Consider the following 25814-nt stretch of genomic DNA (forward strand, 5'->3'; position numbering starts at 1 on the left):
CTGACAAAATAAATTTTAAAACTTAGACTGTTATAAGAGACAAGGACACTACATAATGATCAAGAGTTCAATTCAAGAAGAAGATATAGCAAATATATATACAACCAACATAGGAGTACCTCAATATGTAAGCAAATTCTAATAACCATAAAGGGAGAAGTCAAGAGTAACACAATAATAGTGGGGAACTTTAACACCCAACTTTCATCAATGGACAGATCATCCAGACAGAAAATTAATATGGAAACACAGGCCTTAAGTTACACTTTAGATCAGTTTGACATAACTGAGGATTCCATCAAAAAGTAGTACACTATACATTCTCCAGGACTGACCACCTGCTGGGCCACAAGATGAGCGCTGGTAAATTTAAGAAAATTGAAATCATATCAAGCATCTTCTCCAATGACAACATTATTAGTTTAGAAATAAACCACAAGAAGAAAAACTATAAAAAAAACACAAACATGTAGAGGCTGCACAACTAAACAACCAATGGATCACTGAAAAAGATGAAGAGGAAATCAAAAACTATCTAGAGAAAAGTGAAAGCACAATGATCTGAAAACTCTGGAATGCAGCAAAGCAATTCTGAGTGAAGTTTGTGGCAATACTTAATCTTTCCTCAAGAAACAAAAAAAAAAGTCTCAAGTAAACAGTCTAACCTTACGCCTAAATTGTTTTATGTGGTTTTTTGTTTACATCTAATTGTTTTAACAATTAGAGATAGAAAAACAAACAAAACCCAGAGTTAGTAAAAAGGAAAGAAATCATAAATATCAGAGCGTAAATAAATGAAATAGGGACAAAGAAAACAGTTGCAAACATCAATGAAACTAAAAGCTGCATCTTTGAAATTTTAAACAAAATTGGTAAATCTTAAGCCAGAATCATCAAGGGGAAAAAATGGAGAAGACTCAAATCAATAAAATTAGAAATCAAAAAGAAGTTACTGACTACATGAAAATACCAAGGATCAATTCACTCACTCAGTCATGTCTGACTTTTTGTGACCCCATGGACTACAGCATGCCAGACTTCTCTGGAGTCCATCATCAACTCCCAAAGCTTGCTCTAACTCAAGTCCATCAAGTCAGTGATGCCATCCAACCATCACATCCTCTCTCTCTCTCTTCTCCTCCTGCCTTCAATCTTTCCCAGCATCAGGGTCTTTTCCAATGAGTCAGTTCTTTGTATCAGGTGGCCAAAGTATTAGTTTCAGCTTCAGCATCAGTCCTTCCAATGAATATTCAGGATTGACTTCCTTCAGGATTGACTGGTTTGATCTCCTTGCAGTCCAAGAAACTCTCAAGAGTCTTCTCCAACATCACAGTTCAAAAGCATCAATCCAAAACCAAGGATCATAAGAGACTACTATTAGCAACTGTACAACAATAAAATTTGGACAACCTGGAAGAAATGGACAAATTATTAGAAAGGTACAATCTCCCTAGATTGAACCAAGAAGAAATAAAGCATATGAACTGACAAATCACAAGCACTGAAATTTTAACTGTAATTAAAAACCTCCCAACAGACAAAATCCAGGACCAGATGGCTTCACAGGCGAATTTTATCAAACATTTGGAGAAGAGTTAATACCTATCCTTGTGAAATTGGAGGGGAAGGAAAACTTCCAAACTCATTTTACAAGGCCACAACCACCCTGATACTATAACCAGACAAACATACCACACACACACACACACACACACACACACACTAATTACAATGATGAACAAAGATGCAAAAATCCTCAATAAAATACTAACAAACAGAATCCAACAGTACATTAAAAAGATCATGCACCATGATCAAGCGGGATTCATCCCTGTGAGAAAGTGAAAGTTGCTCAGTTGTGTCCGACTCTTTGTGGACCCCATGGATTACACAGTCCATGGAATTCTCCAGGCCAGAAAACTGGAGTGGGTAGCCTTTCCCTTCTCCAGAGGATCTTCCCAACCCAGGGATCAAACCCAGGTCTCCTGCATTGTGGGTAGATTCTTTACGAACTGAACCACAAGGAAAGCCCAGGGATGCAAGCATTTTTCAATATGTGCAAATCTATCAATGTGGTACACCATATCACCAAATTGAAGAATAAAAACCATATGATCATCTCAATAACTATAGAAAAAGCTTTTGACAAAATTCAGCACCCACTTATGGTAAAATCTCTCTAAAAAGTGGGCATAGCGTGTACATGCCTCCGCATAGTAAAGACCATATATGACAAAGCTACAGCTAGCATCATACTCAATAGTGAAAAGCTGAAAGTATTTCCTCTAAGATCAGGAAAAAGACAAGAATGTCAACTCTCACCACTTTAATTCTATTTTTTCTATTATTTTCTGTGGACCAATCATGATACAATGGTATTAAGTGAATAATACTGACATAATCACAATAGTAAAAGATCTTTACCAGTTTTCACAATCAATAGCCAGACAAAATATAAAATATAATTACAATTGCAAGCCATAATGGAAACATGATTAACCTAACAATATAAAATAATTATGTACAATTTGGGGGTTAAGTGGAATGATGTGGTAAGTGGAAGGAAAATTATTATATACATGCAGATGTTTTCATCTGCCCAGCCAGTCTTTGTCTTGTGGTTTGTGAATTTAATTCATTTCCAGTTAAGAGAATTATCAATATGTATGATCATATTAACATTTTCTAAATTGTTTTGGGTTTATTTTGTGTAGGTCTTTTCCTATGCTTGCATTTTCTGCCTAGAGAAGGTCCTTTAGAAGTTGTTGTAAAGCTTGTTTGGTGGTGCTGAATTCTCTTAACTTTTGTTTATTTGTAAAACTTTTGATTTCTCTGTCAAATTTGAACAAGAGTCTTGCTAGTTAGAATATTCTTGGTTATAGGTTCTTCCTTTTCATTACTTTAAATGTATCATGCCATTCCCTTCTGACTTCTACAGTTTCTGTTGAGAAATCAGTTGATAACCTTATGGATGTTCCCTTATATGTTACTTGTTGTTTTCCTCTTGTTGCTTTTAATATTTTACCTTTGTCTTTAATTTTCATTCATTTGATTACTCTGTGTCTTGGTGTGTTCCTCCTTGGGTTTATCCTGCCTGAGACACTCTATGCTTCCTGGACTTGGTTGACTATTTCCTTTCCCATATTAGGGAAGTTTTCGGCATTATTTCTTCAGTGTTTTCTCAGGTCATTTCTCTCTCTCTTCTTCTGGAACCCCTATAATGCGAATGTTAGTGCATTTAATGTTCCAGAGGTCTCTTAGGCTGTCTTTTTTTTCCATTCATTTTTCTACATCCTGTTCTACAGCAGTGATTTCCACCATTCTTCCCTCCAGGTCACTTATCCATTCTTCTGCATCACTTATTCTGCTAATTGATTTCTTCTAGTGTATTGTTCATCTCTGTTTGTTCTTTAGTTCTTCTAGGTCACTGGTAATTATTTCTTGCATCTTCTCAATGTTTGCCTCCATTCTTTTCCCAAAATCTTGGATCATCTTCACTATCATTATTCTGATTTCTATTTCTGTAGGGTTGCCTATCTCCATTTGGTTGGTTTTCTGGAGTTTTATGTTGTCCTTTCATCTGGGACAAAACTCTATGTTTTTTTCATCCTGGTTAACTTTCTGTGGTGTGATTTTGATTCTAGCCACTGTGAAATTGTGGTTCTTCTTTATTCTGCTGCTGCCCTCTGATGGATGAGGCTAAGAGGCTTGTATAAGCTTCCTGATGGGAGGCACTGGTGGTGGGGAAAACAGGGCATTTGTGGGCAGAGCCAATCTCAGTAAAACTTAAATTTAAAAATCTGCTGATGGGTGGTGGTGCTCTCCCTTCCTGTTAGTTGTTTGGCCTATGGGGATGCAGCCCTGGGGTCTATGGAGACTCTATAATAGGGTTAACAGTGACCTCCAAGAGGACTTATGCCACGGAGTTATTTCTAGGACAGCTGCTGCCAGTGCCCCCATCCCAGGGTGACCCATTGTCACCCCCACTCCTCCACTGTAGACCCTCCAACACTAGCAGGTAAGTCCAGTTCAGTCTCCTGTGGGATCACTGCTCCTTTCTCTTTGGTCTAAATGTGCACAAGGTTTTGTACGTGCCATCCAAGAATAGAGTCTCTGTTTTCCCCAGTCCTGTGGAAGTCTTAAATCAAATGCCACTGGCCTTCAAAGTCAGACTCCCTGGGGATTTCCAATTCCTTTGCCAGCTCCCTAGGCTGGGAAGCCTGATATGAGGCTCAGAACCTTCATAACAGTGGGATTCTTTGGGTATTATATGGTTCTCCAGGTTGTGAGTTGCCCACTCAGTGGGTATAGGATTTGATTTTATTGTGTTTGCACCCCTTCTACCATCTCGCTGCAGTTTCTTCTTTGTCTTTGGATGTGCAGTATCTTTTTTGCTGGGTTCCAGCATCCTCCTGTCAATGGCTGTTCAACAATTAGTTGTAATTTTGGTGTTCTCAGGAGGAGAAGAGCACACGTTCTTCTACTCTGCCAACTTGAACCAGAGTCTCCCTCTGGGGTTTTATCTTGTCCCTTTATCTGGGGAACTAACACTCTGCTTCTTCATTCTGATTAACCTTCTGTGATGTGGTTTTCATTCTAGCCACTGCAGGATTGTAGTTCTTACTTCTTCTATCTGCTTTACCACTTTTATTCAACATAGTTTTGGAAGTCTTAGCTATAGCAATCAAAGAAGTAAATGGAATCCAAATTGGAAGAGAAGAAGTTAAACTGTCACTGATGGCAGATGCCATGATACTATATGTAGAAAATCCTAAAGGTGGTACCAGAAAACTACTGGAGCTCATCAGTGAACTTGATAACGTTGCTGGTTACAAAGTTAATACACAGAAACCTGTTGGATTTCTATACACTAACAAGGAAAGATCAGAAAGAGAAATTAAGAAACATTTCTATTTACTATCACATCAAAAAGAATAAAATACCTAGGAATAAACCTACCTAAGGACATAAAAAGCCTGTACTCCAAAAACTATAAGATGGTGATGAAAGAAATCAAAGTCATAAACAGATGGGAAGATATATCAAGCTTGTGGAGTGTAAGAATCAATACCGTCAAAATGACTAAACTACCCAAGGCAATCTATAGACTCAAGGTAATTTCTATCAAACTACCAATGATGTTTTTCAGAGAACTAGGAAAAAAATCTCAAATTTTGTATAGGGACACAAAAGGCCCCAAATAGCCAAATCAATCTTGAAAAAGAACAATAAAGCTGGAGGAATCAGGCTCCCTGGCTTCAGACCATACTACAAAGCCACAGTCATCAAAATAGTATGGTACTGGCACAAAAATAGAACTATAGATCAATGTTACTGTATAGAAAGCCCTGAAACCCATGCACCTATGACAAAGGAGGCAAGATTACACAATATTGGAAAGACAGTCTCTTCAACAAATGGTGCTGGGGAAACTGGATAGCTACATGTAAAAAAAAAATGAAATTAGATCATTCTTTCTGTAATATCATTCACAAAAGTAATCTCAGAATGGATTAATGACCTAAATGTTAGATCAGATACTATAAAACTCCTAGAGGAAAACAGGCAGAACACTCTCTGACATAAATCACAGCAATGTCTTCTTCAATCTGTTTCCAAAAATAATGAAAATAATAACAAAAATAAATGCAAAAGCTTCTGCACAGTAAAGGAAAAAATAAACAAAATGAAATGACTACCCACAAATTGGAAGGAAATATTTGCAAATAATATGACCAATAAGGATTAGTCTCCAAATTTTACAAATAGCAAATGATGCCTAATGGCATCAAAACAAACAACCCACTCAAAACAATGGGCAGAAGACCTAAATAGACATTTCTCAAAAGACATACAGATGGCCACTAGGCACATGAAAAGATGTTCAACATCGCCAATTATTAGAGAAATGGAAGTCCAAACTACAACGAGATATCACCTCACACCAGCCAGAATGCCTATTACCCAAAACATCCACCAACAAGATTCCTTTAAAAAGTGGAAATAGAACTGCCATATGAACCAACAATCCCACTGTTGGGCATACACACCAAGGAAACCAGAATTTAAAGAAACACATGTACCCCAAAGTTCATTGCACACTGTTTACAATAGCTAGGACATAAAAGCAACCTAGATGTCCATTGGCAGATAAATGGATAAGGAAGTTGTGATGCATATACACAATAGAATATTACTCAGCTTTAAAAAAGAATTCATTTGAGTCTTTTCTAATGAGGTGGATGAAACTGGAGCCTATTATACAGAGTGAAGTAAGTCAGAAAGAGAAACACCAATACAGTATATGAATGCATATATATGGAATTTAGAAAGATGGTAATGACAATCCTATATGCAAGTCTGCAAAAGAGACATAGATGTGAAGAACAGACTTTTGTACTCTGTGGGAGAAGGCAAGGGTGGGATGTTTTGAGAGAACAGCATTGAAACACATATATTACCATATGTAAAATAGATGACCAGTGCAAGTTTGATGCATGAAGCAGGCACTCAAAGATGGTGCTCTGGGACTACCCAGAGGGATGGGGTGGGGAGGGAGGGGGGAGGGGGTTCAGGATGAGGGACACCTGTGCACCCCTGGTTGATTCATGTCTAAGTATGCCATAAACCACCACAGTACTGTAAAGTAATTATTCTCCAATTAAAACAAAATTTTTAAATCAACAAACAATAAATGCTGGAGAGGATGTGAAGAGAAGGGGAATCCTCCTACACTGTTGGTGGGAATGTAAATCGATACAGCCACGATGGAGAACAGTAAGGAAGTTCCTTAAAAAACTAAAAATAGAGCTACCATATGTCACTGCAATCCCACTCCTTGGCATATATCCAGAGAAAAACATGATCCGAAAGGATGCATGCATCCCAATATTCATTGCAGTGCTGTTTACAATAGCCAAGACATGGAAGAAACCTAAATATCCATCGACAGAGGAATGGATAAAGATGTGGTACATATATATATAGGAATATTACTCAGCCATGAATAAGAACGAAATAATGCCACTTGCAGCAACATGGAAAGACATAGAGAGTGTCATACTTAATGAAGTAAGTCAGACATAGAAGGAGAAATATTGTATGACATCCATTATACATGGACTCTAAAAAGAAATGATACAAAGAAAATTACTTAGAGAACTTAGAGACTTAGAGAACTTAAGGTTGCCAAGGGGAAGGACGGGGGAAAGGGTAATTAGGGATTTGGGGATGGACATGTACACACTGCTGTATTTTAAATGGATAACCAAGAAGGACCTAGTGTTATAGCACGTGGAACCCTGTTCAATGTTATGTAACAGTCTGGATGGGAGGGGAGTTTGGGGGAGTATATATATATGTATATATATATATATATAGCTGAGTCCCCTCACTGTTCACCTAAAACTATTACAACATTGCATTGTTTGTTAACTGGCTACACCTCAATACAAAATTAAAAGTTTTTTTAAAAATAGATTAAAACATTTCAGCAGCCAAAAGAAAAAAAAATGCCTACAAATCAATAAGAAAAAGACAATAGGCAGTGCTAAGAAGCAAAAGACTTGACATTCAAATGGAAAATTATAAAAATGTACTCAAATTCAACATCAATTAGGGAAAATCTAGTGAAAACCATAAAGAGATGCCACTACAAATCAATTAAAATGGCTAAATTCGAAAACTAAAACTGACAATATGTGTCAGTGAAGGTGTGGAACACAGGGAACTAATTACACTGCCATGGAGTGCAAAATATACAAATAATGGAAGAATAATTGGTACCAACTACAAAGTAGAAGAAATGTAGTAGTATCATTCTTGTACATATAACTTAGAGAATAGGGCACATGTATACCTGCTACTGCTGCTAAGTCACTTCAGTCGTGTCCGACTCTGTGTGACCCCATAGACAGCAGCCCACCAGGCTTGCCCATCCCTGGGATTCTCCAGGCAAGAACACTGGAGTGGGTTGCCATTGCCTTCTCCAATGCATGAAAGTGAAAAGTGAAAAGTGAAAGTGAAGTCGCTCAATCGTGCCCGACTCTTAGCGACCCCATGGACTGCAGCCTACCAGGCTCCTCCATCCACGGGATTTTCCAGGCAAGAGTACTGGAGTGGGGTGCCATTGCCTTCTCCGACATGTATACCAAGAAACATATAAAAGCATGTTTGTAGCAAAAGTTGGAAACTGGTAACAATTCAAACTTCCATCAACAGTGCACAAATGAACTATGTTGCATCACACAGAAGACTATGCATCAGTAAAAATGAGTGAAGTATTGGTCTTCAGTGAAGTATCGGGCGTGCCCGGTGGCTCAGTCTGTAAAGGATCTTCCTGCAATGCAGGAGACCTAGGTTCAATCCCGGGTCAGGAAGATCCCCTAGAGAAGGAAATGGCAACCCACTCCAGTATTCTTGCCTGGAGAAATCCATGGACAGAGGAGCCTGGTGGGCTACAGTCCATGCGGTCACAAAGAATCAGACAAGACTGACTGACTAACACTCACTTTTTCGTAGGTCTTCATAGCGATACACATGAATCTCACAAAAGATGCTGAGCAAAAGATTGTGCAATGAATCCATTTAAATAAGGCTAAAAAACAAGCAAAACATGTCTGGGAAATAAAATGATAAAGAAAAGCAGGGAAATGATAAAGTCAGGATTTGGGGATTAAGGAGGAGAAAGGGAAAGCTTCTGGAAAGCTCGCGCCATTTTATATTCTTTAATCTGTGGGACTGAAACAGAAGTATTTGCTTTAAAACTTGCATTTATAATACATTGATTATATATCAATATATTAAAACTAAATACAATATATTAAAACTAAATTTCAATATATTAAAACTAAAAACAAAAGTTGAAAGAAAATCAACATGTGGTTGAGGAAAAGGATCTAACTTCATTTATTTGGTTGCCTACTTTTCACATTATTTATTAAATACTCCATATATGATTACAACTTAAATTCAATTCTTTCTTGCATTAGAGATTAGTAACAATTGTTTTCAACAATGGTTTTTGACAAGGATGAATGGACTTTTGCAGGTGGTAGGGGGAGGGATAGTAAAAGTGTGATTATGAAAGCAGGAGAGGGAGACAGTCATGCTCATGGGATTTGTTTTTAAATAGGAAAATTCTAGAGACAGAACTGAAAAGAGAAAGGAAGTCTATGAAAGGGTTGCCAAGTCAGAGAGCAAACTGTCACCTGATGAAAGGACTTATGAATGAGCTCAGAGCAAAACTATTTGGAGGAAATCTAAAGAGGACATGCCTGCAGGATAGAGGTTAGTTATACTGGGTGCCTGGCCCCAAGGGTACAGTCTCCATCTTCGCCACGTAGGCAGTAAGATAAAGTTTACTGAATGGTCTCAAAGATTTGATGTATTGCTATTTTAAATTATATTGCTTTCTTCTTTTTCCTACTTTAAATATAGTATTTATTAACTGAAGAAAATTACAGAAAAATACGTGCTGCCACGTTTTGTCCAATCTTGGCGGCTGGGTTCATGCCCTTTTTAACTCACAATGGCCAGCCTGAAGGGTTGTGGTTGACTCGGAAGTGGGGCAAGGACCAGCCTTCCCTCCCACCAGCACCCTCACATCTCTGGGGCAGTCTCCTAGGCTAGAGGGCGGTCCTAAGAGGTGCGAGGGCTGCTTTTCGATTCCCAGGCCCGCCGCGGGCGCCCCGGCCCCGCCCCGGCCCGGTCGCAGCCCCGCCCCGGCCCCGCCTGCGCGGTGCCTCGCGCCCACACTCAAGCGAGAGCTGCGGTCGCACGTTTGATCCGCGCCACCGCGGCCGGAGATGCAGCGGGGTGCCGCGTTGTGCCTGCGCCTGTGGCTCTGCCTCGGACTGCTCGACAACGAGCGTGGTGAGCCCTCCGCCTGCCCCAGTGCGCAGCTGGCCACGAGCGGGGACGCTTTCCCTGGGCAAATGGTGGGACTGCAGGGACGCGAGACCGGTCGGGGGACGGGGCCCGCGGGACCCTTGGGCACGAGGGGAGACAGGGTTGAGAGCCAGGAATTCAGATCCCGGAAGGAGCACAGAGTCGGGCCGAGCTTGCCGGGATGAGGAAAGAGAGAGGACGGGCCGCGGGGCAGCCCAGCAGCGTGGAGATGGGTTCTCGACTTCACTCCACGGTCTATGGTTCAGCTCCCTTTAACCCGGGCCCCTTCGCGCTGCATCCTCAGCCTGAATCCTTTTCTTGCTTGCACGCTTTTCTGCGGAGTCGGGGCACCGCACTACTCTATCCTGGGATCTGCGGGCACTGAGGTTGTCCCCCAACGCAGAGGTTGCAGTCCCCGCCGGGTCGTAGTCTGGGGCGCGCACTTCCCCGCGACTCTAGTCTGCGCTCAAGATCAGTACTCCTGAGGGAACTCTGGTTGCTGTTCACTTTCCCCAGGCCAAGGACTACTGGGGCAAAAACTCGGGACGGAGGGAGACAGGCGTAATCCGGAAAGAGTGGGTGCAGGTGTTGGAATTTGAGGCTAATCTTGAGTCAGCAACTCGTAAATGATCAGCATGGCAGGAGAGGCAGAAGGCCGGCCCTCGCCGTGTTTGAGGGGTAGCACCCTGGATGGCCAAGCTAAGGATCATAAGGCAGGGGCTGCAAGGAAGGGTCTTCAACACAGGAGGGGCAGTGTGGAAACAGGTGATGGGAACATGACTAAAGGTTGCCTCTGAGGGACTGGAGGGAAGAGAATTTGGGGGGTGAGGGAGGGATGGCTGTTTGGAGATGTCAGGGGTAAAGCATCAGGAATGAGAGGTAGATGAGCTGGAAGCCCATGAGAGATCCAGTGACCCTGGAGGTCAGAGGGTAGAGGACCGATTATGGGTCCCCAGTGTTTGAGGGAGTAGTTCTGAGAGATCTGAAGGGAGAAATGGGTACCTCTATTTTTAAACACTGTTGGCTTTGAATACTGACTTTACATGTTTCATTTCTTTTAATCCTCACAAGGAAATGTTAGACCCTTTTTACAAATGGGAACACTTGGACCAAGGACAGGGGTAACTTCCCCCAAAGTCCTCAGGAAGCCAGTAGTAAAGGACATGTTCAATCCAGGTCTTTGGGGTACCGGAACCCTGTTCTGTGTGTCTATATAGGCTGAAGGGCTGGGGAGAGTGGAGTGAAGGGACGTGTGGGTGAACCTAGGGGGAGGAGGATGGAAGAAGACATCTTCTGGCCTCCAAGTCAGGGCAAGTCTGAGCAGAGGGGCTGCCTCTTTGCTCCCCTGCACCCTTCCCAGGACCAAGCTTTCACAGGTGCCGTGGTTGGACTTCAGGGCTGAGGAGTGGGAGACCCCACCTTGAGAAGACATCCGGCGGGCAGTGGGTATAGTGTCCAAGGCTCAGAAGAGAGGCTAAAGAGGAAGCTGTCCCAGCATGGGACCGTCTTCCCCAAGGAGGGGACCAGAGAGTGAGAGGCTTCCAGGGAGACAGAAAACATCCAACGTGCAGGGTGTAAGGAAAACCAGGAGAGACTCATGTCCTGGTGCTCCTGAGTAGAGCAGAGTGGAAGGTGGCAGACAGAGCGGGTATAAGTCAGTCTTGCAGTGAGTACAGGTGGTTCTTACCAAAGTTGGGCAGTGAGGGAGAAGAGAGAGAATGAAGCTAAGGGGCCCGTGGAGGGGGACGGCCTTGGCTGGACCAGGGCATGGCTGGTAGGGAGATAACCCATTGAGAGCAGACCATGGCCACAGTCCCTGAGCCTTATACTTGTGCCACCCATTTGGGGCTGAAGAGGACCTGAGAAGCCCCTAGACTGATGGGGCTGCTGGAGCAGAAGCACAGACATTCCAGTGCTGCCAGCTGTCAGCGTGGCCACCGTGGGAGGCCACGTGCTGGCAGGTGAGCAGCCTGGCCCTGAAGATGACCCTCAGAGATGCAGTGCTTGTCCCAGAGCTGGCTCCTTCCTGGCTCTACCCCTAAATTACTTTCTGTGTTGCCTGGACCCCTCCCTTCCTCTCCTTGTGCCTCAGTTTGTCCACACACAGCACTGCAACAAGCTGGCAGGCTCTGAGGGGCTGTGCTTGGCGCTGGACTCTTTACCCCAATCGTGTCCCTCTAGAGAAAGTAGATGGCAGAGGCCACCTCCCACAGGCTTTATCTCTTGGGGCTTAGACTCTAGAAAGGTTGTTTGTGCCTCTGAACAGTGGGCAGTCAGCTCAGGGACATGTGGGGAAGGAGGCAATTGCCAGGAAGCTTGGTTGGCCTGCCATGAGGATACTGGCTCCTGCCACGACTGAGACACACATGACCATCCCAGCTCTTCACCGTCTGTGCTCCTCAGCCCTGAGCCAGAGCCAGATGTGGACAGAGGTATGGGAGTGGGGTGGGCATGTGAGTCAGTGCGGGTGGAGCACTGGCCTTAGCTCAGTGCTCTGAGGACTCACATACAGGTGTGCTTACATACCCAGAGTGCTGGAGGCACTGGGTCAGTGTGGCCAAAGGACTCTTTGCCTCCCCACAGCACAGTGTCCACATGACCCAGTGCCAGGCTGGGCACGAGGTGTAACAAGGGGACTGTTTGGCCATCTCCTTGCCGTGCCACCCCCACCCTGACCCCCAGGCAGTGGCAGGCAGCCTAACCAGGGAAGGGGACTGTAGTCCTGTGCAAGGTGAAAGCTACAGTGTCTGCTCAGGGTGGCAAAGGGAAGATTTGGACCAAGTCCACTCTGCAGGAGCTTCTCAAGTGCCAGACTTGCAGGGACACAAACATGACATCGGAGCCCAGGGGTGAGAGTGCTCAGTGACCAGTGAGGTCCAGCTGGTGGTGTGGGCTTCACCAAGTTGCTTCCAGCTTGGAGCTTCCTGGAGGGGTCTGCAGACTCCAGGAAAGGGGTTCCAAGCAGGGCAAAGACTGCCTCAAAGGCCCAGAGACAGAAAAGTCAGATGGTGATCAGATGAGGCTGGAGTCCTGGGGGCAGAGCGACGGGGTGGAAGAGACAAGAAATGGAGACGCAGAAGCTAGCAGCACACCTGGAAAGGGGGGGGTGTGAGCAGGGAGCCACGTGGTCAGACTCTCCTGAATGCATCACCAGAGGGGCAAGAGCAGATACAAGGCCACAACAAGGAGGCTGCGGGTGTACCCAGGAGATATACCAGGGAAGGAGGCCGCAGGGGATGGTGGAGAGAGAGGGACGAGTGCCAGTCTCTGGCTGAAGTGGCAGAATAGATCATGAAATTGTTTACCAGATGGGAACCCTGAGAAGAGGAGGAGATGGGGAAAGATGAGGCGTTCCACTGGGGAGGCAGGGCCTCCAGTCAAAGGCAGGAAGGAAGAAAGTTGGGAGTGTGATATGATAGAGGGAAATCAGAGAATCCAGGGGAATTAAGTGGGGTCTCAGTCACGAGGGGAAGTTTTTCTCTGCATCTAGCTTACACCCCTCCTGCTGCCATTTTGGTGTTTCCCGCCACCATGCAGATTTCTCTCCACTAGGACCCAGTCCGTGCCCCACAGTCCTGAGATATCCCTTGGCGAAGGGGAATGGGTAGGGAGAGGAGTCCAGAGACTCCCACACTCCTTGCACCGACCTCTGAGCAAGACATGGCCCATGTGTCCAGCTGGAGCCAGGGATTCCTGAGTTTCGATCCTTTTCAGACACTGGCTTCCTCTGGGATCTCCGTTTTCCGGTCACACCGAAGGGAGAAGTCTGGGAGCAGGAAGATGCAGGTTTTGGGACTGGCTGCCACTGAGGCTGGGTGTGGCCCAAAAGAGGCACAGCCCTGCCTGGCTCCAGTGTCCCAGGCCACCCCCATCTCCGAGGCCCGGATGGGGTGCGGATGGCCCTGTGAGCACGCACAAGTCAGGGTGGCAAGTGGGGGAGCCCCGCCACGTGGCCAGTGAGGTCAGCATGGGTTCATGGGAAAGGACTTGCCGGCCACAGGAGAGGACATCCTGCCTGCGTTCCCTCTTCCTGCAGCAGGAGCCCGTGGCCCAGATTTAGCAGCACTGGGGGGCCACCTCTGAGCCAGCTGGGCTGTCTGATAACACTGCCCGTCCTGCCGCCACAGAACAGAGCCCTGACCCCAGAAAGGCCAGGGCAACTGCCTGGTAAAGCTGGCTGCACCCATGACTGCTGCATGGGGATCCCTACACCGACTAAAGCGCTCTTCCCCCATCTCACCCCCTGTGGGTACTCAAGCAGCCTACAGTCCCACTCAGCCTCTCCAACACTCCCTGCTTCCAAAAATTGCTTTAGCAGGACCACTCTGAAACACAGATCTGAGCCTTCCTCAGCCCCTCAGTCCTCTTGGGCTGGTGGGACAGGCCCTCCTGCTAGAGGGCCTCCTCCAAGAGAAGCCCGAGCCGCATATCCACCTAGCCTGCACCCACACCACAGCCTCAGTGTGTGAGCTTTCTTGTGCTCCACATACATGCCAGAGGCTGCTAAGAATTTCAGGCAGAAGGTGATGCTGCACCAAGTGGGAAGGATCTACTAGGGCAGGAAGAGAGCCTCATTCCCCACCCCTTGTGTGCCCCAGGAGCACAGAATCTAAGCTTTAGGGTAGGTTCACGGAAAGCTCTCATCCTTACCCAACCTAAACACCATCCTCAAAGCTCTTCAGAATTCTACCTAATGAAGTTTTGTTTGTGTGAAGCAGCACTCATGCACACACATACACACATGTGCACACACACTGCCAGTGAGTCCCACCTCAGTCTGAAATGGTTAATCAAATTTCTCCACATGGGGTGTGTGAAGATTTTAACCTTGTGATGTAGGCTACTGTCCCCATTTTGGAGATTAGTAAAATTAATTAGAAAATTAGAGGAGTGAAATGGCTCATTAGATTGTCAGAGCAGCTCTGAGGGAAGTGACAGGTGTCTGGGGTCTGGTGCCAGATGGCATAAGGGCTGAGGAGCAGGAAGGGGCAGGCATAGCTGGTGTGCCCATATTCCAGCAAGGTGGGCATGTGGGGTCCTAAATTGCTGACCACCTTGTGGACATTTTCACCTAGATGCCCCAGAGAGCTTTCAAAAGCAGCATGCCGCTAGACACGTTGCTTCCCCCTGGACCTGCCCCTGACAGATGTGCCTGCTTCGGTGCAGGACCTCTGCCCCTCCATCCCCACCTCCACCTCTGCCCACACACTGTGCACTCTAATTTTGTTCCCTGGATCCTCAAAGCCAGTCAAGAGCAATCCAGGGCCAAGTCCCATGCTGGCGATGCCACCCTGGAAAGGATCTAATTCTTGCACTGAGGAACTGTTGAGTGTAATGAGTCAAGCTGCTGCATGAAGCTGTGGACATGTGCAGAGAGGCTCCCAGGAACCTAAAAATGCAAGCCTAGGGCTGGAGTAGGTACCAGGCAAGTGACAAGTGTGACTAGAGAGTCATATGAGAAGCTCAGATTCCGTCTCCAAGCAGCAGAGAGGCAGGAAATGGTTTTAGGTAGAAGAAGGATTTGTGTTCTCAAAGAATCCTCTAACCACTGTGAAAGGCCTGGACCAGTGGGGAGACAAAAGTGTGGTAACCCAAGGATGGGACACTGAGGCTGGCCAGTCAGTCAGATGGCGAGGAAAGGGGCTGAAAAGGGCAGTCCCAGAACATCTAGGGGTCGCACTCAGGCTAGAGGACATCTACTGCTCAGTGTTGGAGCTCTGGGAGTGCAAAGCACTTTGCCAGGGTGGTAGGGAGAGGCGAGGAGCAAGCCTGGTGCTTCCAGCCACTCTGCTGTTGGTGCTGATTCTGAGGAGGTATAGAGTAAACAGCAGTCTCCATAATCCTGTCACCCAAAGATAATCTCTGACTAGTAAGTGAACCTCTGTGTCTTCGTTTTTTCATCTGCAAAATGATCAGGATAGTACCCACCTCAGGGGGCTTCCCTGGTGGTTCAAACGGTAAAGAATCTGCCTGCAATGCAGGAGACCTGGGTTTGACCCCTGGGTTGGGAAGATCCCCTGGAGAAGGGAATGGCTACCCACTTCAGTATTTTTGCTTGGAGAATCCCATGGACCGAGGAACCTGGCAGGCTACAGTCCATGGGGTCGCAGAGAGCCGGACATGACTGAATGACTAACATTTTCACTTTCTTCTTTCAGGGGGGCAATAGAGGGGTGTGGTATGCACAAGTGTGTAGGCTGTGCTGGCATACAGAAAGTGTCTGCGCTTGTTGTCTGTTGTCGTAACAGGATGTATTGGAGTAAGCAGAATTTGAGGGTCAAAGTGAATGAGCATAATTTTCATTTCTGTGAGTGCCTGTTTGCCCACAGCCTTGCCAATACTGGGAATCCTCTATCCTTTTAATGCTTGCTTATCTGGGCTCGGGGACACTTCTGTGCTACCCTGTGGCTCCTTGTTCTCCTCAGTGGTAGGGATGGTCTAGGTCTTAGGGCTGGGGGCACTTGGCAGGAAACAGCTGGGAAGCAGAGCCCCCTAGGGCTGGAGCTCAGGAGAGCTGCCAGAGAGGGTGGGGGAGCTCAGAGGTGGGCTTGAAGTCTTGGGGCTCTAGACTAGAGGGCTCTAGACAGCCCCTCTAGGAGGAGGAAGCGCACCTTAAGCAGGGCTCCAGTTAAATGAGCCTGCCAAGAGCCTAAGGCTAGGCCTGTGACCCATGGCCCCACTCTGGGGCCTTATTGCCCCATGCTGTGCGCCCGCTCCCTGACAGCTCTGCCTGCCTGACAGCCCAAGGTCACCAGCACTCTGCCACATGGCCCTCTGCCCTCTGCGCCCTCCTCCTGGACCAGCGATTTCTTATTCATTCTACAAAGTCCTTTTCAACTCATGTGAACACTCCCTTCCACTGGTAAGACTTTCTCTGACTGCCCCGCAACCTTGGCACTGTGGCCAGGGCACCAAGTCACAGTAGCTGCTCCAGCTGTGAAAGGCAAAGCTTTTCCAAGGCTGGGAGAGGCTCTCAGTGTGCCTCTCAGTGTGCCTCAGCCCGCAACAGCACATTCTTACCACGGTTCTTCGTGTGATCGTACGTTATTTGTGGTCTGTGGTTCTCAATGATCCTGGGGACAATTCTCATTTCATAAGCGTGGATGGGGGAAGTGACTTGCCCAAGGTCATACAGTCAGAGTGACACTGGAGGGGACACGGCTGGGTTCTCAGGGCTGAGCACTCTCTCTGAACAGCCCCTCCCGGCGTAGCTTTCTCAGGCCTGCAGGGCGGGAGGTGGGAGGACCGATGCCCTCACCCTTGTTCTCTGGAGGCACAGAGACTGCCATCTATGTGGGGCTGGAGGGGAACGCCAAGGCAGAACACGCCGTGAGCCTTCCCCCAAGGTCAATGCACAAGCCCGGCCCCAAGAGTGATGGGAGAGCAGGCTCTCCAACTTGGCTGAGCCCTGGGACTGCTGCACAGAGCCCCCACCTGGCCTCACCTGGCCCTGGTGCTTCCCCCTCAGCTTGCCCCCAGTCTGCAGGGCATAGCTGCTCAGGAGACCATGGATCCGACTAGCAGAACTGCTGTACAGCCCCTCTTACCCACTGGTGATCATGACAGGGCCTGAAATAGGAAATTGCCAAATGCAAAAACCACTACTGCAACACACTGCCAGAGGTAGAATGGCACCCCCGAGCTAGAGCACCATCCTGACATCATGGGCCTGGGTGGGTAGTGCTGGCCCTCAGGACAGAGACGTGGCCCAGTGACACCCTGGCCCTCAGGAGCCACTCAGTGGTACAGCCCTTCCCTGTGTGGTGCATGAGTGCCTGGGGTGCTCCACGGGGGACGTTGGGTGTGGCTGATACCCTGACTGTGTGGCAGAAGCATTGGGAGGTGACCAGGAAGGGGGCCAGTGGGGCAGGGCAGAGCTCTGGAGGCTGGGCCAAGGGCCTTTACAGATCCAGAGGGCCACAAGGAGCCAGGGAAGGTGTCCTTTGGGCTGAGGGACAAATTGGAGGCCAGGGAGGAGAATGCTAGGGAGCAGAGAGGTCAGGAGACTGGCACTAGCAGTGGCAATGGGCAGGAGGAGATGGAGAAGTGTGAGGGCCAAGTCCCGGGCAGGGTTGGGCCTGGACTTGGGCTCCTGCACAGCTGCTGGTTACCACTGACGTGGAGGCTGGAGCCCCAGTGTCCTCCCTGTTGACTGGACTCCCAATCCATCCCTCTTTCCCAGTAAGTGTAAGGATCAAATGAGGCGCTAAGTGCTGGGATGTGGTCAGTATCTAGCCCACCGGCCTTCCCACCCTCCTGTCTACCCTCACCCAAGATCCCGGGGTGCTGCTCCCATACCCAGCACCTGCGGCTGACCCCACGGCCCCCCGCCCAAGGCTGCTGACAGCACAGGGAAGAGGAGGGATGCACTCTGGCCCCCTGACCTCAGCCTGGCGCCTACCCTGACTGCTCTGCTCAGGCCAGGGGGCCAGGGCTGCTGGCCAGGGGAAGGAAGAAGCCAGTTCCTGGGCCAGGAACAGGAAGGCAGGGGGAGTGCAGCAGAGGCCAGGATGACAGTGCTTCCTGCTTCGGGAAGGGAAGGACAGCGGGGACAGACAACAGCCAGGCAGGAAGGATGCGCCTTCTTTGGGGTTGCACGTGGGGGCTGGGCAGTATAGAGCCTCAGGCATGGCAGCACAGGCCTGAATCTTCCCCAGCTGCTGAGCAGTCTGGGCTATTCATGGTCACCAGGGGACCTGGCCTTTAAAACTGGAATCTTTTACAAAGGCACAACAAGGTTCGACAGAGTTTTAACCCAAAGGTTGATTGCAGACGTCTGTTTAGCCAACCAGCCATTCGTTCAGTCAGCCATTCATTCATCCTTCTCTCCACCCATCCATTCATCTTTCTACCCATCCCTCCATCTGACTGCCCATCTGTCCTTCCATCTAGCCACCCTTTCTTTTTTCCACATTTCTATCCTTCCGTTCATCCATCCACTCATTTGTGCTTTTGTCCATCTGTCCATTTGTTTACTCATTCAACAAGGGTTTATGGAGCCTTGACTCTGTGTCAAGTACAGTGCCCGGCATGGAGTGGGCTGGAAAAGGGACTGTTTGGGTCTTTACACCATTGAAACTTACTGTCTAGGAGAGGAAATGGAAAAACATAACTTAAGTACATAACAAAATTACATATTATGACAAGAAGAATGAAATAACCAACCAGGAGGTTAAGGTGGAGCTTAAAGGAGGACTTAGGTTTTGGGGGTGGGAGTGCAGAGACCATGTCTAAGCTGAGGCCTGAAAGTGAGAAGGGCCTGGCTGTGCAAGGCGTGTGAGCAGAGGCTCATCAGGAGGAGAGGTGTGTGTAAAAGCCTGGGGTAGGAAGGAGCGTGGCATGATATGGAACAGCCTAGGGCCACGGGGGCTGGAAGACAAGAGCAGGAGGTGAGAGTGGTCACACCTCCTGGTCAGGAGGGTATGGAAAGGGGATGACGGCCAGGCCACAGTCAGAAGTTTGGATGTTCCTTGAAGTATAGTGGAATGTCACTAATGACATTTAAGCATGATTTTGTCCCTTAAAGCTGCAGTTGAGAGAAGGGGCTCTGGGCTGGAGGTAGAGATTTTGTAAGTACTGGGTCGGCCAAAAATGTTGTTCAGGTTTTTCCATATGATCGTATGGAATAACCTGAATGGACTTTTTGGCCAACCTAATACATGACCACTTAGGAACAGTATTTGGTGCTGGGCAGAAGGGATGGAAGACAAGGGGAGGGTGAGCTCACAGAAGCTAGCAGAAGAGGGGACAGCTCTGCTCCCTGCCCTGGAGAGCCTCCTGCAGCGGCACAGAGGCCACAGGATACCTTGCCAGTGGCTCCATGAAGTAGAGGGAGGCTGCACTCTGTGGGAAGATGAGGAAATGTGAAAGGAAGGAGGCAGTGAACAGAATTTTTGCTATGAATGGGGGTAGAAAAGGGGAAGGGAATACAGGATCAAGGAAGTGGAGAGTTTTTGTTTATTTGTTTGTTTACAAGATGGGAGATGACTGCATAGAGGAAAGTTGGTAGCCAGAAAAGAAAGAAATGATCTGCAGAGGTCAGATCTGGGGGGGTTGGGATCCCCGACATGTTGGAGGGCTTGGCCTTGGGAGCAGGAATGTCAGAGATGTGGGTGTGGGAAGGGTGTGAGATTAGAGTGTGGGAAGATGAGGGGTCTCCATCTGATGCCTCTACTTCATTAGTGCTGAGAGGGAAGGAGGAGGGACTGCCCTGAACTTCAGCCCGAGGCCACTCAGGCTCTGCCACCAGGAGAGTGGGGAGGCAGCACGGGTCCCGGGCTTTGCGCTGCATGCTGAGCCTCTCAGGGGCATGGGCACTGCAGGGCTGGGGAAGCAGGCAGGGGCAAGGGAGCATGCAGGATGATGGGCTGTGGGCCATGCAGTGCCAGGAGAGGGGCGGGGCCAGGAGGAGGTGGCAGTGCAGAGGGGCTCCTGGCCTGGATATTTTGATGAGGTTGAAGGACTTAGCACTGGTGAGATTTAGTAGGAGACAGAGGAGGCAAAGCAAGAAGTACAGGAGAACAGGCACTTGATGGTGACAGCTTCTGGTGCGGACCAAGACCAGGGTATGCCCAGGAAGTGAGGGGTTGAAGGCGGGGGACAATGGGGATGAGGACCGCAAAGGTGGGGTGCTGGTGACTCAGTCCTGTGGCTGCCGAAGTTCTGAGAAATGGCCTGGATTGAGGTCGGGGAGCCTGAAGAGCCAGGAGCAGAGAATGAGGGGAAATGACCAGGACAGGGCTGATGACAGCTTTAGTGGGGAGTGGGTGGTGCTGCTGGAAAAGGGGAAGTGACCACAAGGAGTTCTCCAACATGTGCAATGGGGAGCAGTAACCACCCCAGGGGCAGCGGTGTCCTCAGAAATGCAGATTTCAGTTAAGGCAGGAAGGATGGAGGAGGCCAGTGATGTGTACAGCACAGACGACTGCTCACACAGGGTGCAGTGGAAGAGGCGGGGGAGAAAAGGAGCACCGGGGAAATTCAGGGCATGTGGCAATAAAGGAAAGGCTCTCAGATGGGTGAAAGGGTCAGCAAGCATAGTGGATGAACCTCCCATTTAGCACAGTGATTCAGATGCTTCCTTTGGTGGTATGGTAGCCTCTAGGAAGGAAGCTCCTATAGGCTCCATACCCCATCCAGCCACTCAACCCACCATCCTTCCACATATTCACCCATTCATTCATCTGATCATCCTTCATCCATCCTACCATTCTTGAATTTGTTGTTGTTCACTCACCAAATCATGTCCAACTCTGCAGCCCCATGGACTGGAGCACATCAGTCCTCCCTGTCGCTCAACAATCTCCCAGTTTGCCTACGTATTCTTGAATACATATCCTCAATTTTAGGTGTGTACCTCTTGTGTACTAAGGTTAGGAAGATGAATAAAATGCAGTCTCTGTTCAGATGTGACCAGAAAACCATGATTCAGTCTAGTAAGTGTTCTAACAGCATGAGCCTAGGGACCAGCACCACCTGAGTCTCTCCTGAGTGACTGCCCCTTATAGAGGGACTCGTGAATTAGAACCTAAAGAGGAAGATCCACAGGAGGGAAGGAAGTACAAATGTCCAGGGTGAAAAAATGAACACAGAGACTTCAAGATGAAGTCTGGCACTCTGGGATGATAGTGAGAAGTCTGTGCCTGTCAGATGTCTCGATAAAGCCGGAAAGAAGAGGAGTGGGCAGAGGGAGAGGCCTGGGGTCTCCCCGCTTTATCTTGGGAGCAAAGGAGAGCTGGCAAAGGAAGCTGGGCTGACGACTGCCGTAGCTCTAGTGTCAAGGGCATGCCCTGGAGAAGCACCTCAGGGAAGGAGGCCCTAGCTTGGCCTTCCTGGGGGCCCCAGAGTAACACTACAGCCCTCACAATGGGGCACAAATGACCCAGGGCAAATAGGTCCTGGCTGCTGCCTGTCTCCTCTGGTGCCCAAATGCCAGCCTCAGGCCTGACCCCTGAGTGGTCCACTTGGGAGCTGGTTCTTTCATCCCTTCACACAAACCCAAGTCCATCATCCCTGCCCCTCCTCCGCTTCTGTAGCTCAGAAGCCAGTTTGTAGAGTGGCTTTATTCACATTCCACTGCCTGGAAAATCCTATTTCTCTTTCAAAACCCACCTTAGAGGTGTCCTCCTGGCATTCACTCCCAGCCCCTCACCACCAGAAGGAATCATCCCCACTGTGGGGCCTCTCCACCTGAGCAGCCCCAGGGCCAGGTGAGGAAGTATGATGGGGAGCCAGAACCCACCCTGGGAAAGAATGGACCTGCTACTTTCCCACCTGGGGATCCCAGGGTGGGGCCTCTGTCCTGAGTGCCAGGAGTGGGTGCACTGGATTCAAGCTAAGGAGAGACTGCATAGTGGTCCCAGCAGCTGGCCACGCAGTCCAGCTGGAGGGCCTCAGGTTCCCTGGCTGGACTAGATGCTAGTTGGATTAGATGCTCAATGAGGACCTTCTGCCTCTGACCAGTGGTGGTGTGGTACATAGAGAAGTCTGGCCAGCAGGAGGCCAGACCCTGGGAGCTGTCTTGTCCATGTGATGCTGAAATGAGATCTTGGTGTGCAGAGTGTGCCATCCTGTGCTGCTTTCTAGGGCAGCCTGGGGTCAGGGTGAGGTAGAACCCACTATAGTGGGGATTCCTCCAAGGTCTGCCTCCCACAGTTTGCTGCCAGGGCAAGACTCTAAGCCTCAGGAGGCTGAACTGGGGAGGGCAGAGGAACTGGACCTGTGGGACTGGGGCCTAGGGCAGGGCAGTGGGCTGTGCCCCCCAGGAGGACAGGGACTCGGGGGAGGGACAGAACACAGCCCCGGGCCTCCAGCCACACAGTCCTCACTTCCTGTTGTCTCAGGATGGTCCTGGCAGGATGCATCTGCCAGAGTTCTAGGCCCAGACCTCCCCTGGGGCCTGCTCCCACACTCCTCCAGGATCATACGCACACACATACACACACACACACAGACATGTCAGTAACACACATGCACAAAATCACACACACACAGCACTCATCATCAGTCCTATAAACACAGATCTATGCCCACAGACGCCCATGCACACAAAGACAACACACACGTGCACACATGCACACACATGTGTACACACGCACGCAACACTCTCCTGCTGGGAGGAAGATGGAGACTAAGAAGCCATGTGGGCAGCAGGGCCGAGGTCCTGGAGGGCTACAGTAAGTGTTTAACCAGGCGAGGCAGTTCTCTGTTTGGGGGTTAGACCTGTTGGAATCATGGAGGGGCTGAGGCAGGGGGAGCAGGGAGTGGGGAGCAAGGGCAGCCTGAAGGTCCCTTGGGGGCAAAGGGAAACTGATGGAACCAAGCACATGTGAGATGGACTCCATGGGATGTAGAAGAGGGTAAGGCCACAGGAAGAATCCCAGGGAGAAACCAAGGCCTCAGTCTGGGGCATGTTTGGGGAGCTGCGCTGTGCAGGACCCCCTCACAGGCAGTGGCTAGGGGGTGTCTTAATGCCAAGGAAATGTACTGCAGGCTTTGCCTAATGTGGGAGAAAGCCTGTGGTCTCCCCTGTTGACTTCATGTCGGCAGCTCCACTCCTGGGGGACCAGAGGCCTGAGTTCAGCCCAGGCCTCAATCAGGGCTCACTTGGGGCTGCAGCCAGTGGGCAGGCTAAGCCTGAGGCGGAGGTTCCCAGACGTCTTGGGCCATATCAGTCCTGCTCTGGGCTGAAAGGCTAGGCAGCACCTGCCCTGCAGAGGGGCCCGCCAGCACCAGATGGATATCATCCTGTGAACTTATGACCCAATCCCATGCTAACCCTATCTCCCAACCCAGGCCTGGCCAGTGGCTACTCCATGACCCCACCAACCCTGAACATCACGGAAGAGACATATGTCATCGATTCCAGTGACAGCCTGTCCATCTCCTGCAGGTATTCCGCCCTCACCCAGGGGGGCTTGGGCCTGGGTCTCTCCTACCTAGCAGACCATGGAGACTATAGAAGGCAGAGCTGATGGTGGCAGAGGACTCAGAAGGCAGCACCCCAGCCCCAAGGCAGAGAGGCCTCAAGGCTTAGGGGTGCTCCCAGGTGGCTTCAGTGTAGGTTCCTAGAGGCACAGACCATCCCCTGCCCTGTAGACGCAGGCATCCTGCAGCCTACCCCATTTCACCCATACCCACCTCACAATCTCCTACGGACCACAGATCTATCACCCTGCATCCATTCTTGAGTCAACCCGTAGTGACCCAGGCCACCCCATGCCCACCCCCAGGTCACCCTACACGGATGCTGCCTGCACCATAGGTTGCCTGCACCCACACTCAGCCACCCTTCACTGGCCCCAGACCCACCCGCACAGACTGCCAAGCTGTGATCTTCCCTTCAGCCCCAGCTGTAATCTGAGGCTCAGGCTTTTCTGAAGGACAGCCTGCCAAATGCAGGCCCAGGAGCCAGGTCGAGGCCCCAGGAGGCTCAAGGGTACCCTCCCCAAGTGCTGGTCTACCCTGACCTCTGAATGGGATCAGCTATGAGCAAGGCTGGGCCTCTGAGAGGCTCCACAGGGACTGTCCCCCAGGGCTGTGGCCTGGGCTTCTCTTGATGTCCTGTCTCCTTCGCCAGGGGGCAGCACCCCCTGGAGTGGGCCTGGCCGGGGGCTCAGGATGCACCAGTCCCAGAGGAGAAGGATGGTGAGGACACGGGGACCGTGCGAGACTGTGAAGGCACAGACACCCGGCCCTACTGCAAGGTTCTGCAGCTGCAGGAGGCCCACGCCAACAACACAGGCAGCTACCGCTGCTACTACAAGTACATCAAGGCTCGCATTGAGGGCACAACTGCGGCCAGCACCTACGTGTTTGTGAGAGGTGAGAGAGCCCAGCACCCACCCCCAAGGGTACTCAGGAGCCATGGGCAGGGTCCTGGGTCCTCAAGAGGTGGCTGGCATCTGTGGCTGCAACCCCAGCCTTGGGACCCTGGGGGAGGGGGCGCTGCCCTGCAGCTCCACACCTGGGCAGAGACTCCCTGAGCCCCACCCCGCCACACACCCTGTCCCCTCTCTTCAGACTGGGAGCAGCCATTCATCAACAAGCCAGACACACTCCTGGTCAACAGGAAGGACTCCACGTGGGTGCCCTGCCTGGTGTCCATCCCCGGCCTGAACGTCACGTTGCGCTCGGTACAGCCCCACCCCAATCTCTACCCTCAATCCGGCCCTCCAGTTCTGTCCCTGGGAAAATGGCCAGTCGTCTGGCCAAGGGGCAGGGGGTAGCTGGGCCCTGACAGCCACTGCGTCCCTACAGCAAAGCTCAGCACTGCAGCCTGATGGACAGGAGGTGGTGTGGGATGACCGCCGGGGCATGCGGGTGCCCACCCCTCTGCTGCGCGATGCCCTGTACCTGCAATGTGAGACCACCTGGGGCGGCCAGGCCTTCCTGTCCAACCCCTTTGTTGTGCACATCACAGGTAGGGGGCTGCCTGGGGCTGTAGGACCCTCCCCAGCGACTACTCCCCATGTCCTGGACAGGAACCCTCTAACTCCCAGCAGTGGGGCTGTAGGTACCATGGTTTGGCTGGTCTCAGGGGATGCCCTGTGCCCTGTACTCTACATGCACTGTCCTACAAAGGGCATGGGGGTCCCTGTGCATGTGTCACCAGGCAATGAGCTCTATGACATCCAGCTGTTCCCCAAGAGATCGCTGGAGCTGCTGGTTGGGGAAAAACTAGTCCTGAACTGTACCGTGTGGGCCGAGTTCAACTCAGGTGTCACCTTTGACTGGAACTATCCAGGGAAGCAGGTGAGCTCAGCATCCCTGGCAGGGGCTGTACCTGAATCATCCCCAGGAATCCCTGTCGCGGCCCACACTCACCCTGGTCTGGCCCACACGTACTTCCCTCTGTCCCAGGAGCCCCTGTCTGATAGGGAAGTTTTCCTATGCCAAGGAAAACTCAGAGTCTGAGTCCAAGTCTT

The 25814-nt window shown here is 49.7% G+C and overlaps 1 protein-coding gene across 4 annotated transcripts in view; it reads left to right on the forward strand.

Annotated features, from left to right (window-relative positions):
* The first annotated feature begins 9738 nt into the window (after positions 1-9738).
* Positions 9739-25814, forward strand: part of FLT4 (fms related receptor tyrosine kinase 4) — a 41358-nt gene continuing 25282 nt past the window's right edge. For 3 of the 4 annotated variants that reach the window (XM_061421255.1, XM_061421257.1, XM_061421256.1), the window contains exons 1-6: positions 9739-9873; positions 23683-23779; positions 24467-24711; positions 24910-25022; positions 25147-25309; positions 25502-25641. In XM_061421255.1, coding sequence (XP_061277239.1) covers positions 9807-9873; positions 23683-23779; positions 24467-24711; positions 24910-25022; positions 25147-25309; positions 25502-25641 — 825 coding nt within the window. In that variant the 5' untranslated portion in view covers positions 9739-9806. Of the gene's footprint in view, positions 9874-16627; positions 16751-23682; positions 23780-24466; positions 24712-24909; positions 25023-25146; positions 25310-25501; positions 25642-25814 lie in introns of those variants that run through there. The other variant, XM_061421258.1, reaches the window with a different exon arrangement.

The sequence above is a fragment of the Bos javanicus genome, chromosome 7 (assembly GCF_032452875.1).
Source record: "Bos javanicus breed banteng chromosome 7, ARS-OSU_banteng_1.0, whole genome shotgun sequence".
Classification (NCBI taxonomy): Eukaryota; Metazoa; Chordata; class Mammalia; order Artiodactyla; family Bovidae; genus Bos; species Bos javanicus.